This window comes from Nycticebus coucang, chromosome 18 (genome assembly GCF_027406575.1).
Source record: "Nycticebus coucang isolate mNycCou1 chromosome 18, mNycCou1.pri, whole genome shotgun sequence".
In the NCBI taxonomy this organism is placed as follows: domain Eukaryota; kingdom Metazoa; phylum Chordata; class Mammalia; order Primates; family Lorisidae; genus Nycticebus; species Nycticebus coucang.
In genome coordinates, this window is record NC_069797.1 from 40,123,525 (window position 1) to 40,136,651 (window position 13,127).

The following is a 13,127-nucleotide window of genomic DNA, read 5'->3' on the forward strand; positions in this document are numbered from 1 at the left end:
TCTTGCCTGAGCCTCCCGAGCAGCTGGGATTACAGGCGCCCGCCACAACGCCCGGCTATTTTTTTGTGGCAGTTTGGCCACGGCTGGGTTTGAACCCGCCACCCTCAGTATATGGGGCCGGCGCCCTACCCACTGAGCACAGGCGCCACCCAAGTGTGTAGAGCTTTACTATGTGCACAGTACTCCCACATATATATATTTATTTTCAGTTTTTGGCCGGGGCTGGGTTTGAACCCACCTCCTCTGGCATATGGGGCCGGCACCTACTCCTTTGAGCCACAGGCGCCGCCCACCTCCCACATTTAGGTATCATGTAATGTGTGGTTTTTGTCTGTCTCCTAATTCATACAAACCAATGTCAAAAAAAACTGTTAGAGGGCTCAGCGCTTGTGGCTCAGAAGCTAGGGTGCCAGCCACATACATCAGAGCTGGCGGGTTCGAATCCAGCCCAGGCCTGCCAAACAACAATGACAACTGCAACCAAAAAATAGCTGGGCGTTGTGGTGGGTGCCTATAGTCCCAGCTACTTGGGAGGCTGAGGCAAGAGAACTGCTTAAGCCCAAGAGTTTGAGGTTGCTGTGAGCTGTGACACCACAGCAGATCTCTACCCAGGGCCTCATAGTGAGACTCTGTCTCAAAAAACAAACAAAAAAACAAAACAAAACCCCCCATGATTGCATTAATGTACACAGCTATGATTTAATTAAAAAAAAAAACTGTTAGAGGCAATAGAAGTAATCTGAATATGAACTGGGTATTAGATTGTTATAGTTAATTGTTAGGCATTATAAAGGCACTGTAGTTAAGAAAGAAAATGTCCATATACAGTATTTAGATGCATGTGGGAAGTATGTAAGAGAATAACATGAAGCCTTGGACTTGCTTTAAAATACTTCAGCAAAGAAAAACGTAGATAAATGAACAAATGTGGCAAGTTTTGGTAACTGCTGAAGCTGAGTGAAAATACATGGGAGAGGCTGGTCTTTGTATATAGTCCTTCCTTGTATAGTACAGTTTTCATAATAAAAATTTAAAGCTATGTTCTGTCCCTCAATATAGAAAAAAAAAAACCTTAACAGATTATTGCACCACTTGGAGCAGTGTAAATATATTTGCTATAAAGAAAAAATATTATCCAGGTCTTTGTATCAGGGAGGAAAATGTCTATACAATACTACTACCAATGACATTAATGAGATATTCAAAAATTAACTCTTAAAATTAAGTCAGCAGTATATCCCATTCTCTACAAAACAGAAGTGACTTCTTAGAAACGCCCTTCAAATTCCATGGCTTCTCCCTACCATCCCCACCTCAAGCAATTTTGTAGGGTACAACTGTGGCACTGTGCTGGGAGATGGGAAAAAAGCAGCCTTGGACATTGTAGCATCTAACCAAGAAGAAAACTACAAATTAGTTACATAACTACATATTGTACCATAATGTTCATGACCTTTTTTTTTAATCCCTTGATAAATTATTAGGGAGACCTAGAGACAAGAAAGTAAGAAAAATAATTTATACATTATGACTATTATACAGGTCAAAGAATGAATCAGTACTTTGAAAACTTATTAGGTACATAAATTTCCACAAAGATCTCAACCTCCTTCCAAAAAATATTTAATATAAGGAAAAAAACTTAAAAAAAATGAAATCTCTCATGTACCCTCATATTAATCCAAAATTTAAAAAAAATCTGTACTGAGACCTTATATAGTCTCAATCCAAAAAGTTCTAAAGAATGAGGGCACATATTTATTTTGGTTATTTTGACCACAGAGTACGACCAATTAATGAATTAAAACTAGCAGCATACTTCTTTTACATATTACAACATTTATAATCTAAACAATGACAAAGCACCTTGGTATTCAATTCTACTTACCCCAAAGGTTTTGGCTTATGTGTATCTAAGGAGTGCAACTGACATCTCTTGTTCTTCTTACTTTTTGGAATAGCATCTATCATGTCATTTAGTTTGGACCTAATTAAAAACAAACCATTCGGGGTTTAAGTAATGTTCATTTTTCTTTCAAATTTAAAAATCTGTACTTACTGCCTTGTACGGAGAAGTATATTTAAAGTATTACGGACACATCACCTACCTTGAAAATTTCTCATCAAATTCTAACCCAGAAGAGTCTATCTTCTCTCTCCATCCTCAGCCTGTCACAATGTTGAAAAAGACCTGCTCTATTCAACATGCTCTTTCCCCAAGACTGCATCAGTCTCACACTCATCCCTGTATCCCCACATATGGCAGTAGATCCGTATTTTATAACTGACTACTGCCTGAATCTCAGCCATATTCCCTTGCCAAACATTACATAAATATGTCAGGTGCAGGGGCTGATACAGGAAGATCACTTGAGCTCATGAGTTTGAAGACATCCTGAACAACAGAGACCTCATCTCTTAGAAACACACACAACTCACACACAACCCCCCCAAAACATTATATAAATAAATGATATCCTTGATGTAGAACCATTAACTGAATTTTTATACAAAGATAGAACATGTACTGCTTTTATTCACACTCTATCATCCAACCGATCAGCAAAGCCTCTCAACTCTAATTTTTTTTTCTTTTTTTTTTTTTGAGACAGAGCCTCAAGCTGTCACCCTGGGTAGAGTACTGTGGCATCACAGCTCACAGCACCTTCCAAATCCTGAGCTCAAGAGATTCTCTTGCCTCTGCCTCCCAAGTAGATGGGACTACAGGTGCCCGCCACAATGCCTGGCTATTTTTTGGTTGCAGCCATTATTGTTTGGTGGGACCTGGCTGGATACGAACCTGCCAGCTCAGGTGTATGTGGCTGGAGCCTTAGCTGCTTGAGCCACAGGCGCTGAGCCATCAACTCTAATTTTTAAATGCATCTAGAATCAAATTACTTCTTATGACCTCCATTATTATCAGCCTTGTCCAACCCACCAGTCTTTAGCTTAGTCAAGTGCAATAGCAGATTTCAAACGGTCTCCTTATTGCCAACCTTTGCCCTTTTTTCCTTCTAGGCTTCTCTCAGCAGCCAAAGTGATACTTTTAAAACTTAAATCAGATGTTATTCCTCTGTTCAAAAACATGCCAAGGCTTCTTTCCTTAGACAAAGTAAAAATTCAAAGTTCCTACCACCACCTCTAAATCAGAAAACCTCAGGCTTTAGTCTTCAGACCTCTTCTTTTCCTATTTATACTCCCTAGTACGACACAAATCTATAACTCTAAGCCAGACCTTTCTAAATTCTACTTACCTATTCAACTGGTACCTCAAACTTAACACACCCAGAAGTGAGCTCTACAAAATTCACTTCTTTCGGTAAGTGGAAGCCATTTGTCCATTCTTTAGAACACAAATCTAATAATCATCCTTAATGTCCTTGCTCACAAGTAATCTGTCCAAAAATCCTGCTGGCTCATTCCTGAAAACATAGCTAGGATCCTACCATTTTTCACTACCTCCCCATTGGCCACCATTTTGGTCCAACTCGTCATCATCTCTCCCATGGATCATTAAATAGCCTGTTAGTCTCTGCTTTGCCTTATTCTCAATACGGAGGTCAAAGTAAGCTGAACTTTAAGACAGTCTCTGCACTTACCTGTTCGAATCCCTCCCAAAGCTGCTTACCTCACGCAGAGTAAAAACAAAAGACCTAGGGATGACCTACAAGGAGCAACATGCTTGGACCTTTTATTACTCTTCTGACTCCATCTTCTATTACGGTTCCCTTCATTCGTCTGTCTCCAGCCACAAGTAATCAAGTAATCTTCCTTGATTACTGTTCCTCAAACTTGCCAATAAAACCCCAACCTCTAAATCTTTATACTCGCTTTTCCTTCCTTCTCTGCCTTTCCCTAGGTATCTACGGGTTTGCTCACTCATTTCCTTATATTCAATGTCACTCTATCAGAGAGGCCTTCCCTGATCACTTTTCACAGTCAAGTCTACCCACCCATTCTCTATTCTCCTGTTTTTCTGTTTTGTTTTGACACATAGTTTCAATTGGTTGCCCTGGGGTTGAGTGCAATGGCATTATCACAGCAACCTTAAACTCTTGGGCTCAAGTGATTCTCTTGCCTCAGTCTCCCAAATAGCTGTGACTAGAGGCACCAAAACGTCCAGTTATTTTTAGAGATGGAGTCTCGCTCTTGCTCAGAGTTGGTCTTGTGAGTTCAAGAGATCCCCACTCCTCAGCCTCCCAGAGTGCTAGGATTACAGGCGTGAGCCACCGAGCCTGGTCTCCATTCTCCTTACTGGTTTTTCTTTGTAACTTATATCTGAAAAATGATATATTTACTGCTTCTTACATGAAAGCAGGAACTTTACATTCGGTCATAATGTAATTGAGTAATGAAGTTACTCAATAAAATTGCTGAATAATACTCAATCTTTGTCCTAACCAAATTTAGTAAAAAAGGTGCCACTGTCAACCAAGCTGTGTAAAAATTTAACAAACTCAAAAAAAAAAAAGAAATAAAAATTTAACACACTCATTTTCTCCTAATTGATTATACTTACCCATGTACATAAAATAACGTATAAAGTTTCTTTGCATCAGTCATGCAGCTTCGAGTTACAGATAGGACTCCCTTGGGCCCTACTGTTAGGGGTTCAAGGGCAGGATTTCCAGATTCTACAAGCTGGGAAAAGAGGCGCTCCACACTGCGACGACAGCCAACACATGGGACGAGCTGAGAAAGTGCACTCAAGACTTCACGTGATGTCACCACCATGGCAATACCTAGATCCTGTTGCTTAAGCATACTATGTCGCTAAGAGAAATAGAGAAAGAAAAATGAAGAGTCCTTAAAAAACAAACAAAATTACCCTTTCATTACCATTGGTTCCTGACTTGTGCAGTAAATACAACCTGAGCAGGGCTATCTCTTATCTGCAACTTAGTCAAAAAGCAACGTAGTCAGCTCCATCCAAGCTGTACTGAGGTTGCTACAAAACCCCTTGTTGCTAAAATCTAGGGAATAAAAAATTCTGTTTAGGATGTCAGAGCTAAGCTGTACTGCCCAGGTAAGCAAAAACTCTATCTAGAAATTTAGGGCTGGTTAGATAAACAGTAAGCCTAGTAATGGCACTTCAAAAAAAAAGAAGACAGACACACCGCAGCTTTACCATGTCTTCTTTTCAACCTTTAACAATGCACTATGTTTAGCTACCAGAGTCAAGTTAGGATAGTGAACCTTTAGAGAACCAATTCTCAACTCAGAGCTATGGACAGACATCATATAGACTGAGGGAAAGAACAAGGCTTACATCACTTACGTAGGAACCTGCAGTGAGTAACACTATGCATGTGAATGTTATCTGTTAGTTGTTACAAGGCAGAAAATGACTGAAAACTACAGATGTAGAGAAATGAACTCTAGTAACTTCTACTTAATGGAGTTATAGTTACACTACAATTAACACTTCCAGATTTACCAAAAACAAGATGGGAAAATAGAATTGTTTTCCTTGGCATATTTAGTAAGGGAAAGTACGATAATTCCTAATAAGCATTTTCTCACATTTACAAACAACCTTTCAAAGTTTTCTCTGAAAGCAGAAACTGAAGCACTGAAGTAAAATAACAAGCTTTCTTCCATTATCTAAATTTCTTTCTTTCTTATTTTTTTTTTTTGAGACAGAGCCTCATTATGTAGCCCTCGGTAGAGTACTATGGCGTCACAGCTCACAGCAACCTCAAACTCTTGGGCTTAAGTGATTCTCTTGCCTTAGCCTCCCAAGTAGCTGGCACTACAGGCACCTACCACATGCCCGGCTATTTTTTAGTTGCAGTTGTTATTGTTGTTCAGCAGGCCCAGCCTGGGCTCAAACCTACCAGCCTCAGTGTATGTGGCCGCCGCCCTACCCACTGAGCTACAGACACCACCCCATTATCTTAATTTTAGTCAGCCCTCCATACCCATGGGTTCCATGCCTATGGATTCAACCAACTAACTGAAAATATTTGGGGGAAAATAAATGAATGACTACATCTGTATTAAATTTGCACAGACTTTTTTTTGTCATTAGTCTCTATACAATACAATTTAACAACTATTTATATAGGATTTACAATTGCATTACGTATTATAAGTAATCTAAAGACACTTTAAAGCATAAGGAAGGATATACATAGGTTACATGAAAATACTACACCATTTTTTATCAGGAACTTAAGCATCAGAGGATTTTGGTTTCCATGAAGTGCTAGAACCAATTCCCCATGGATAAAAGCACAATTGTACGGTGTATTTAAGTGTACTTATACAAGGCATCGTGTTTCTCAGGATTAAATAGAAATCAGAAAGTTTACAATATAGGATTTTTTTTTACCTGACCAAAAAAATTAGTACAATTAGTAAAGAAGAAAACCAAAAATTCTTTTTTTTTCCTTTGAGACAGAGCCTCAAGCTGTCCTCCTGGGTAGAGAGCCCTGGTGTCACAGCTCACAGCAACCTCAAACTCTTGGGTTTAAGCGATTCTCTTGCCTCAGCCTCCCAAGTAGCTAGGACTACACAGGTGCCTGCCACAACACCCAGCTACTTTTTTTTGTGACAGTTGCCACTGTTGTTTTAGCTAGTCTGAGCCGTGTGTGTGGCCAGCACCCTACCCCCTGAGCTATGGGCACCGTCCAGAACACCAAAAATTCTTAAAGAAAAGTTGTATAGTTTATCTTCAAAAAAAGTAGGGAAAGAAGGCTTTATGGACATGTAAAATATTAACACAACACCAACAATTCTCTTTGACATGACATAACTACATATATTTACTATAGCAATAATAAAAAAAAAGTGGCTCGGCAGCTTCCGTAGCACAGTGGTTACAGCGCCAGCCACATACACTGAAGGTAGTGGGTTCAAACCCAGCCCAGGCCAGCTAAACAACTGCAACAAAAAAAAAAAAAGCAAGGCATTGTGGGGGGCGCCTGTAGTCCCAGCTACTTGGGAGGCTGAGGCAAGAGAATCACTTAAGCCCAAGAGTTTGAGGTTGCCATGAGCTATGACACCACGCACTCTACGAAGGGAGACATAGTGAAACTCTGTCTCAAAGAAAAATAAAAAATTAAAAGTTAAATAAATAAATAAATAAAAAAGAAAGCAATTTCAGGCCAGGCACGGCTGCTCACACCTGTAATGCTAGAACTCTGGGAGGCCAAGACAGGTGGATTGCTGGAGCTCAGGAGTTTTAGAACAGCCTGAGCAAAAGTGAGACCTCATCTCTACTAAAAATAGAAATATTAGCTGGGCATTGTGGTAGATGCCTCTAGTCCTAGCTATTTGGGGGCTGAGCCAGGAGGATCATTTCAGCTCAGGAGTTTGAGGTTGCCTTGAGCTAGGCTGAGGCCACAGCATTCTAGGTTGGGCAACAGAGTGATACTGCCTCTCAAAAAAAAAGCAGTTTCAGGGCAATATTAAGACCTAAGGAACCCTAAGTAAAACAACATTAATACAGCTAAATGACTCTTTAAAACATGCATATACCATTAAAAATAGACTTTTAAAACTATTACCTGAATGAACTGCTTCAGCTGTGCACCATTATTCTGATGCCCATCGAGATTTAACACATTGTCAGGAAACTCCATCACCATCTTAAAATGAAAGACGAAATAAATTATTTTATCCCCTTCAAAAACTTTTTTTTTTTTTTTTTGTTTTTGGCCGGGGCTGGGTTTGAACCCGCCACCTCCGGCATATGGGACTGGCGCCCTACTCCTTGAGCCACAGGCGCCGCCCCCCTTCAAAAACTTTATATAGCCTATTTTATAAACTCCTAAAACAGAAATAGACCCCTAAAAGCCAGATTTGCCCCAACCCCCCCCAAAAAAAACTTTTTAAAAAGTCCAAGCATACAAGTTTCTAAAGCTAGTATGGTATAATCATTAGAAGCAGGAATACTGAAGTCAAGGAGACAGGAGTTAGAACAGAAACTCTACCACTTATAATCTGTGTCATTAACTCTGGCCAAGGGACTTAACCTCTGATTCTCAATTTTCTCATTTATAAAATAAGATTAAATAATTTTGAATATCTATCTCACAGAGTGGTTTTAAGAATTAAATTATATTTTAATGTGCTTATTGTAGTGGTTAATAATTTTATTTAATAAGTGAAATAACCTGATATTTTTATTTCTCTTAACTATGGAATATAATCTTGTAACTGTTTTCTAAAAATCTACGTATCTGTATTTTAGAACAGAACCTGGCACATAGTTTATGTATGTATTAATTATAAAAAAGGGCACATTGGGGTACTTATTTAATTACCAAAATCCACTGCTAGAGGGAAAGGGATATGAAGCTGAAGGATATTCCAGTAATGCCACAAAATGGGAATTTGTAATTAGCATACATACTGCTTTGTCATGTGATTCCCATTACATGACCTACTGAGGCAGGGATGTTAAAATGTGGAGGGGAGGCCAGTGCCTGTGGCTCAGTGGGTAGGACGCTGGCCCCATATATGGAGGATGGCAGGTTCAAACCTGGCCCCAGCCAAACTGCAACAAAAAAATAGCCAGGCTTTATTGTGGGCGCCTGTAGTCCCAGCTACTCGGGAAGCTGAGGCAAGAGAATTGCCTAAGCCCAGGAGTTGGAGGTTGCTGTGAGTTGTGATACTATGGCACTCTACTGAGGGCGATAAAGTAAGAGTCTGTCTCTACAAAAAAAAAAAAAAAAAAAAAATATATATATATATATATATATATGGAGGGGAAAAAAACAGTAGCCTTCGAAACAATGAAAAACACACATGTACTATGCTTAGACAAACTATTTCCAAATGATTCGGGCCACAAACTCCTACATACCCAGACTAAAGTCAGGATAAAGATCCATCTGAGGCAAAAATAATCCCTACATAGTTGAATGTAGTCTTAAAAATATCCTTCTTTTCTGAAATTAAAAAAAAAAAAAGCCAGGCAAAGCGACTCACCCCTGTAGTTCAATCCTAGCACTCTGGAAGGCTAAGACTGGTAGATCACTTTGAGTTCTGGAATTCAAGACCAGCCCTATCAAAAGTGAGACCCCCCCACACACACACCTACTAAAAATAGAAAAATTAGCCAGGCATTGTGGTGTGCACCTGTAGACCCAGCTACTTGGGAAACTGAGAAAGGAGGAACACTTGAGCCCAGGACTATGAGGTTGCTGCAAGCTGTGATGAAGCTGCCGCACTTACCCTCAGGGCTATAGAGACTCTGTCTCAAAAAGGAAAAAAAAAAATGGCTGGGTACTGTGGCTCAGGACTATAACCCTAGTATCCTGGGAGGCCAAAGCAGGTAGACCTCTTGAGCTCAGGAGTTCAAGATCACTTTGAGCAAGAAGGAGACCCTGCCTCTACTAAAAATACAAAAGCTAGCCAGGTGTCATGGCAGATACCTGTAGTCTCAGGTACTCGGGAGGATAAGGCAAGAGGATAACCCAAGAGTTTGAGATTGCTGTGAGCTATGATGCTGCGGCACTCTACCCAGAGTAACAGAGGTGCTGTCTCAAAAAAAGAAAAAAAAAATTCTCTTCTTCCCCAACCAGTACCACAAAGACCTGTTTCATTTCTTTTTCTTTTCTTTTTTTTGAGACAGAGTCTCACTCTGTTGCCCTAAGTAGAGTGCCGTGATGTCTTAGCTCATAGCACCCTCAAACTCTTGGGTTCAAGTGATACTCTTGCCTCAGCCTTCTGAGTAGCTGGGACTACAGGAACCTGCCACAATGATCAGCTTGTTTTTCTATTTTTAGTAGAGATGGGGTCTCACTCTTGCTCAGGCTGGCCTTGAACACCTGAGCTCAGGTGATCCACATGCCTCAGCCTCCCAGAGTGCAAGGATTGCAGCCATGAGTCATAGCGCCCAACCAAAGACCTGCTTCTTTACAGAAGGTGACCATTTCTTCCTTTCCACATTAGAAATGAGAGATTTCGGAGGCTGAGGCAGGAGAATCGCTTAAGCCCAGGAGTTGGAGGTTGCCGTGAGCTGTGTGATGCCATGGCACTCTACCGAGGGCCATAAAGTGAGACTCCGTCTCTACAAAAAAAAAAAAAAGAAATGAGAGATTTAAAACATGCTTGTTCTAATAATAATAAAGCCTCATTAACAACTAAGGCAGGCCAGGTGTAGTGGCTCACCCCTATAAGCCTAACACTCTGGGAGGCTGAGGCAGGAGGATCCCTTAAGCTCAGGAGTTTGAGATCAGTCTGAGCAAGAGCCAGACTCCATCTCTACTAAAAATAGAAAAATCAGCTGAGCATTGTGGTGGTGTCTGCGGTCCCAGCTGCCCAGGAGGCTAAGGCAGGAGGACTCCTTGAACCCAGGAGTTTGAGGCTGCTGTGGGTTGGGCTAATGCCATGGCACTCTAGCCTGGGACAACTGAGTGAGGTTCTATCTTAGGAAAAAAAAAAAAAAAGCCGAGCATGGTGGCTCACTCCTGGTAATCCTAGCACTTGGGAGGCTGAGGCAGGTGGACTGCCTGAGCTCACGGATTCAAGACCAGCTTGAGCCAGAGCAAGACCCCGACTCTAGGCTCGGCGCCTGTGGCTCAAGCGGCTAAGGCGCCAGCCACATACAACTAAGCTGGCAGGTTCAAATCCAGCAACAATTGATGGCTGCAACCAAAAAATAACCTAGCGTTGTGGCAGGCGCCTGTAGTCCCATCTACTTGGGAGGCGGAGGCAGGAGAATCACTTGAGCCCAGGAGTTGGAGGTTGCTCACGGCACTCTACCCAGGGCAACAGGTTGATGCTCTGTCTCAAAAAATAAAGAAAAAAATAAAAATGACCCCCATCTCTAAAAATAGCTGGGCATTGTGGCGGGCGCCTGTAGTCCCAGCTACGGCAAGAAAATTGCTTGAACCCAAGAATTTGAGGTTGCTGTGAGCTATGATGCCACAAAGCTCTACCAAAGGCGACAAAGTGAGACTCTTGTCTCAAAATAAAAAAAAAAAGGAGAAGAAAAAGAAAACAACTAAGGCAAGTATAATCAATAAAAATAAGATCTTTTCTTGATTTGGTAAGGGAGGAATACTAGACATGTGAAGTAGGTAAACAGACATACTAAGAGGAAGGACACTGATGCAAACACCAACTTAACAATCTAGAGGACTTCACTATATTTCACAGAATCAAAAACTGCATTAGTAATATGATTCAAATTTTTGTATGTGTATAATGTATCTTATAAAATAATAAAATACATAATATATTAGATGTGGCTATCTCTAGGGAGTGGAACAACAGACGTCTTTTTTATGTGTTCCTACCTTTCCCAAATGCACATATACTATATATTAGCAGGGAATAATGGTCCTTGCTTCTCATTTGATATTCATTATACCATGTTCATAGATATGTTTCCATCTCAGTAGCTTTTACCCTTCTGGAAGTTCCTTCTTTCATACATAGAGATGAAATGTCTATATCTCACAGTTTTAAAGATTAATTATCCAATTTTCAGGTTTACCAACTCCAATTATCTTGTTTCCAGTCTCCTGGAAACAATTACATCCAAAATGTTATAATTAGGACAGTTAACATAACTTCACAGATAGTATGCTTCAAGTATACACAGGCATTGTTCTAAGTACTTTCATACATTAACTTTACCAACGGTACAAAGTAAAACTTAAGACCCTAGTCTACTTTAATGCTATAAGTGATCTCCTGACAATGAAATAAATGGGCAAAATATCTAATGATTCATACTGCCCAGGTGTTTATTATAGTTAACATGGTCCAGTGAGATTCATGAAAATATTTAATGATAACTGTATTAGAAATCTTGGTCTGGCTGGGAGCCGTGGCTCATGCCTGTAATCCTAGCACTCTAGAAGACTGAATAGAAGGGATTGCTTGAGCTCAGGAGTTCAGCCTGAGCAAGACATTCTGTCTCTACTAAAAAAAATAGCAACATTAGCTAGGTGTGGTGGCAGGTGCCTATAGTCCCAGCTAGCTGGAAGGCTGAAGCAAGAGGACTGAGCCAAGGAGTTTGAGGTTGTTATGAGCTATGATGCTACAGCACTCCAGCTTGGGGCAACAAAGTGAGACTGTCTCAAAAAAAAAAATAATAATAATAATCCTGGTCCAGAAAACTGATAGAATAATTAAAATACCTAATAGTTCTGGCTCGGCGCCTGTGGATCAAGTGGCTCAGGCGCCAGTCACATACACTTAAGCTGGTGGGTTCGAATCTAGCCCAGGCCCAAACAACGACGGCTGCAACCAAAACATAGCCGGGCGTTATGGTGGGGGCCTGTAGTCCCAGCTACTGGGGAGGCAGAGGCAGGGGAATCGCTTGAGCCCAGGAGTGGGAGGTCGCTATGAGCTGTGATGCCACGGCACTCTACCCAGGGCAACAGCTTGAGGCTGTCTCAAAAAAAACAAACAAAAAAAACTCCCTAACAGTTCAATTGACACACATTATGTCTTCTGGAATCATCACAGAGAATAAGTCACAAAGAAATTTTAACTGTTAAGTCATAAAAAGTGTATATGTTGTAGGACAAACTTTTAGAACTATGTAACTCAACAGAACACTGCAAGTCACCTCGAACCTACCATTTAAACAATACCTTGATTTGCATTTTCAGTTGCTCAATACACAGTATTTTACCTCATTAACAATTGCCACATTAAAAAAATTAAGACAATTGGGCTGGTGGTGGTGGGTCAGTCCTGTAATCCTAGTACTCTTGGAGGCTGAGATAGATGGATTGCTTGAGCTCAGGAGTACAAGACCAGCCTGACCAAGAGCAAGACCCCATCCAGTTATAAACTAGCCAGGCATGGTGGTGCACATATATAGTCCCAGTTACTCAGGAGGCTAGAGCAAGAGAATCTCTTGAGCCCAAGAGTTTGAGTTTGCCGTGAGCTATGATGACGCCAGGGAATTCTACCCAGCGCAACAGTGAGACTATGTCTTAAAAAAAATAAATAAATAAAAATTAAGACAATTACATATGCTGTTTTAAGAGCAAAGCTATCAATTTAATAAACAGTCAATGAATATTCCTTAGTTAACCAAATCAAAGACTCTCCAGCCTGGTGAAATCCTAAATACTGGCTTGATTATTTTTACTCTGATCAACTACTTCATTATTTTAAAAATCAAAGCAGTGGCCAGGCATGGTGGCTCGTGC

The 13,127-nt window shown here is 40.6% G+C and overlaps 1 protein-coding gene across 3 annotated transcripts in view; it reads right to left on the minus strand.

The window, feature by feature from the left end:
• Window positions 1–13,127, minus strand: part of GGNBP2 (gametogenetin binding protein 2) — a 45,460-nt gene that overhangs the window by 24,701 nt on the left and 7,632 nt on the right. For all 3 annotated transcript variants that reach the window (XM_053567990.1, XM_053567991.1, XM_053567989.1), the window contains exons 3-5: window positions 7,512–7,592; window positions 4,520–4,773; window positions 1,889–1,987 (exon numbers count right to left, since the gene is read on the minus strand). In XM_053567990.1, the coding sequence (XP_053423965.1) occupies window positions 1,889–1,987; window positions 4,520–4,773; window positions 7,512–7,592 (434 nt within the window). The remainder of the gene's footprint in view (window positions 1–1,888; window positions 1,988–4,519; window positions 4,774–7,511; window positions 7,593–13,127) is intronic.